This window comes from Sphaeramia orbicularis, unplaced genomic scaffold (genome assembly GCF_902148855.1).
Source record: "Sphaeramia orbicularis unplaced genomic scaffold, fSphaOr1.1, whole genome shotgun sequence".
Classification (NCBI taxonomy): Eukaryota; Metazoa; Chordata; class Actinopteri; order Kurtiformes; family Apogonidae; genus Sphaeramia; species Sphaeramia orbicularis.
The window spans coordinates 55,825-59,948 of NW_021941616.1; the positions used below are offsets into that span (position 1 = coordinate 55,825).

General features: G+C 57.6%; 1 protein-coding gene across 1 annotated transcript; it reads right to left on the bottom strand.

Annotated features, from left to right (window-relative positions):
- Positions 1-1,183: 1,183 nt before the first annotated feature.
- LOC115416499 (proline-rich proteoglycan 2-like) lies at positions 1,184-2,554 on the bottom strand. The gene has a single exon (XM_030130274.1). The coding sequence runs from the start codon at positions 2,552-2,554 to the stop codon at positions 1,184-1,186; it is 1,371 nt and encodes a 456-aa protein (XP_029986134.1).
- Between the last annotated feature and the right edge of the window lie 1,570 nt (positions 2,555-4,124).

Genomic DNA, 4,124 nt, shown 5'->3' on the forward strand with positions numbered 1-4,124 from the left:
TGGGTTTTTCTGTTATTACTTATTTGAGTCTGGATGTGGAACCTGAACTGAACCACTGAGGGGTCATGGCTTCAGTTTCATGTGGGAACTTTGCACATTCAGCCCATGGGCCGGACTGGACCGGACTGGACCGGACTGGACTGGACTGGACCGGATTGGACCGGATTGGAGGCCAGTTTTTTGGACAGCCCTGATGTTAGATGTACCTGTGTCCACCAGAGGGAACTGACCACCAGTCTGGTTCATCTGAGAACCACCTGTGATTTATGTGAGTCTGAACAGAAGAAAGAGACCACTGATAGAAGGAACTGCACTGGAGGAGGAGGAGGAGGAGGAAAAGAAGAAGGAGGAGGAAGAGGAGGAGGAAGAGAAGGAGGAGGAGGAGGAAGAGGAGGAGAAGAAGGAGGAAGAGGAGGAGAAGGAGGAGAAGAAGGAGAAAAAAGAGGAGGGGGAGGAGGAGGAGAAGGAGGAGGAGAAGAAGGAGGACAAGGAGGGGAAGAGGAGAAGAAGGAGGAAGAGGAGAAGAAGGAGGAGGAGGAGGAGGAGGAGAACTGACACCTACATCACAGAACTGGAGGTGGGGGGGTGGGGTGTTGGACCTGAACACTCTGAAGTGGGACTTGTGGGTCAGACCAGCTCAGACTCAGGTTCTCAGGTTCTCGGGTGCTCAGGTTCTCAGGTGCTCAGGTTCTCAGGTTCTTCTGTCAGACTGATCCAGTCCAAACAGGACTTCTGTAACATGTCGGTCCAAAAGGGTCGGACATATTTTAGTTGAAGGAACGTCTACGTTCACCATCAGCTAAAACCGTCACAGACAGAATCCAGATCCTGTTCAAAGTCCTGGACCTGGTTTTAGAGCAGACTGTAAAAAACAGGTGGATTCATGAACAGATGAATCCATAAGAAATGTAAATGTTTCTGCTGCACATGCAGTCTGCATCAAAGTGACCACCAAACAAACCAGCCAATCACCATCCAGTACCATGTCATGTGATGGCCTGGAGCTCCTCCCACCTGATCCGTTTAAAGGTGAGGGTTCTGACCCGTGTCTGTGGAGTCCAGTTTGTCTGACCCATCACAGAAGAACCACCACAACAGGAATGTGTCAGAGAAGAGCGGAACGACTGAAGAGATGAAAGGATGAGAAGGAAAACCAGCTCCTGTTCACTTCAAACCAAACAGGTCAACGCACACGCTCCAGTTCCCATCCAGGACCAGGTCCAGTCTGACAGTGACCTGGTTCTACACCTGAGTCTGCCAAAGCATCAGCAGAGTCCAACGGGTCAAGGAGTTCACAGTGGGAGCACAGGTACAGGTCTGGAGGGTCCTCTGGGGCCTGGAGGGTCCTCTGGGGTCTGGAGGGTCCTCTGGGGCCTGGAGGGTCCTCTGGGGTCTGGAGGGTCCTCTGGGGTCTGGAGGGTCCTCTGGGATCTGGAGGGTCCTCTGGGGTCTGGAGGGTCCTCTGGGGTCTGGAGGGTCTTCTGGGGCCTGGAGGGTCCTCTGGGGCCTGGAGGGTCCTCTGGGGCCTGGAGGGTCCTCTGAGGCCTGGAGGGTCCTCTGGGGTCTGGAGGGTCTTCTGGGGTCTGGTGGGTCTTCTGGGGCCTGGAGGGTCCTCTGAGGCCTGGAGGGTCCTCTGGGGTCTGGAGGGTCTTCTGGGGTCTGGAGGGTCTTCTGGGGCCTGGAGGGTCCTCTGGGGCCTGGAGGGTCCTCTGGGGTCTGGAGGGTCCTCTGGGGTCTGGAGGGTCTTCTGGGGCCTGGAGGGTCCTCCGGGGTCTGGAGGGTCTTCTGGGGTCTGGAGGGTCTTCTGGGGCCTGGAGGGTCCTCTGGTGTCTGGAGGGTCCTCTGGGGTCTGGAGGGTCTTCTGGGGCCTGGAGGGTCCTCCGGGGTCTGGAGGGTCTTCTGGGGCCTGGAGGGTCCTCTGGGATCTGGAGGGTCCTCTGGGGTCTGGAGGGTCTTCTGGGGCCTGGAGGGTCCTCTGGTGTCTGGAGGGTCTTCTGGGGCCTGGAGGGTCCTCTGGGGTCTGGAGGGTCCTCTGGGGTCTGGAGGGTCTTCTGGGGCCTGGAGGGTCCTCTGGTGTCTGGAGGGTCTTCTGGGGCCTGGAGGGTCCTCTGGGGTCTGGAGGGTCCTCTGGTGTCTGGAGGGTCTTCTGGGGTCTGGAGGGTCCTCTGGTCTCTGGAGGGTCTTCTGGGGCCTGGAGGGTCCTCTGGGGCCTGGAGGGTCTTCTGGGGCCTGGAGGGTCTTCTGGGGCCTGGAGGGTCCGCTGGGGTCTGGAGGGTCTTCTGGGGCCTGGAGGGTCCTCTGGGGCCTGGAGGGTCTTCTGGGGCCTGGAGGGTCCTCTGGGGTCTGGAGGGTCTTCTGGGGCCTGGAGGGTCCTCTGGGGCCTGGAGGGTCTTCTGGGGCCTGGAGGGTCTTCTGGGGCCTGGAGGGTCCTCTGGGGTCTGGAGGGTCCTCTGGGGCCTGGAGGGTCCTCTGGGGCCGGGGTTAGAACCACACCCACATTTAACCCTTTAGGTCTGAGCCTCAAAGAAAGGAGCCAATCACCGTCCAGTACCATGTCATGTGATGGATTGGAGCTCCTCCCACTGCAGGTGTTGACTCCTCCTCCTCTCCAGGTGGTTCTCAGACTGATGGAGGGAACAGCTCATGGTGACGAACACAAACCCGTTTCTGTTGGACGTCCACAGGTGGGTCAGATGTGGGTCTGTGTGAACCCACCCAGGACGCTTCAGTCTGAGTCTGTGACGGTGGACCGGTCTGGAAACCCCTGACCTGTGTCTGACCTTTAAGTCTGCAGCTGTTTGGACTGGACCGCTGACCGCTGACCTCTGACCGTTCACAGTTTAGTCAATTAATGACCAACTAGAACCTGACCAGCTGGTAAACCCACCTCTGTGTTCCTGACCTTCCACAGCCGACGTCCACAGAGAAAAGTCAGACACAACAGGACAACAACACTTCCTGTCAGACCTTTCAAAATAAAAGCAGACTGAGCTGCTGTTTGTCCTGTACAGGATGAGTGAGTGGGTTCAGGTCTGGACTGACGGTCTGGGTTCTGATGTGGGTTCAGGTCTGGACTGACGGTCTGGGTTCTGATGTGGGTTCAGGTCTGGACTGACGGTCTGGGTTCTGATGTGGGTTCAGGTCTGGACTGACGGTCTGGGTTCTGATGTGGGTTCAGGTCTGGACTGACGGTCTGGGATCTGATGTGGGTTCAGGTCTGGACTGACGGTCTGGGTTCTGATGTGGGTTCAGGTCTGGACTGACGGTCTGGGTTCTGATGTGGGTTCAGGTCTGGACTGACGGTCTGGGTTCTGATGTGGGTTCAGGTCTGGACTGACGGTCTGGGTTCTGATGTGGATTCAGGTCTGGACTGACGGTCTGGGTTCTGATGTGGGTTCAGGTCTGGACTGACGGTCTGGGATCTGATGTGGGTTCAGGTCTGGACTGACGGTCTGGGATCTGATGTGGGTTCAGGTCTGGACTGACGGTCTGGGTTCTGATGTGGGTTCAGGTCTGGACTGACGGTCTGGGATCTGATGTGGGTTCAGGTCTGGACTGACGGTCTGGGATCTGATGTGGGTTCAGGTCTGGACTGACGGTCTGGGTTCTGATGTGGGTTCAGGTCTGGACTGACGGTCTGGGATCTGATGTGGGTTCAGGTCTGGACTGACGGTCTGGGTTCTGATGTGGGTTCAGGTCTGGACTGACGGTCTGGGATCTGATGTGGGTTCAGGTCTGGACTGACGGTCTGGGATCTGATGTGGGTTCAGGTCTGGACTGACGGTCTGGGTTCTGATGTGGGTTCAGGTCTGGACTGACGGTCTGGGATCTGATGTGGGTTCAGGTCTGGACTGACGGTCTGGGTTCTGATGTGGATTCAGGTCTGGACTGACGGTCTGGGTTCTGATGTGGGTTCAGGTCTGGACTGACGGTCTGGGATCTGATGTGGGTTCAGGTCTGGACTGACGGTCTGGGTTCTGATGTGGGTTCAGGTCTGGACTGACGGTCTGGGTTCTGATGTGGATTCAGGTCTGGACTGACGGTCTGGGATCTGATGTGGGTTCAGGTCTGGACTGACGGTCTGGGTTCTGATGTGGGTTCAGGTCTGGACTGACGGTCTGGGT

Bases quoted from the DNA above. Each gene is read 5' to 3' on its own strand.
- LOC115416499 (XM_030130274.1), bottom strand. From the start codon at position 2,554: ATGGTACTGGACGGTGATTGGCTCCTTTCTTTGAGGCTCAGACCTAAA.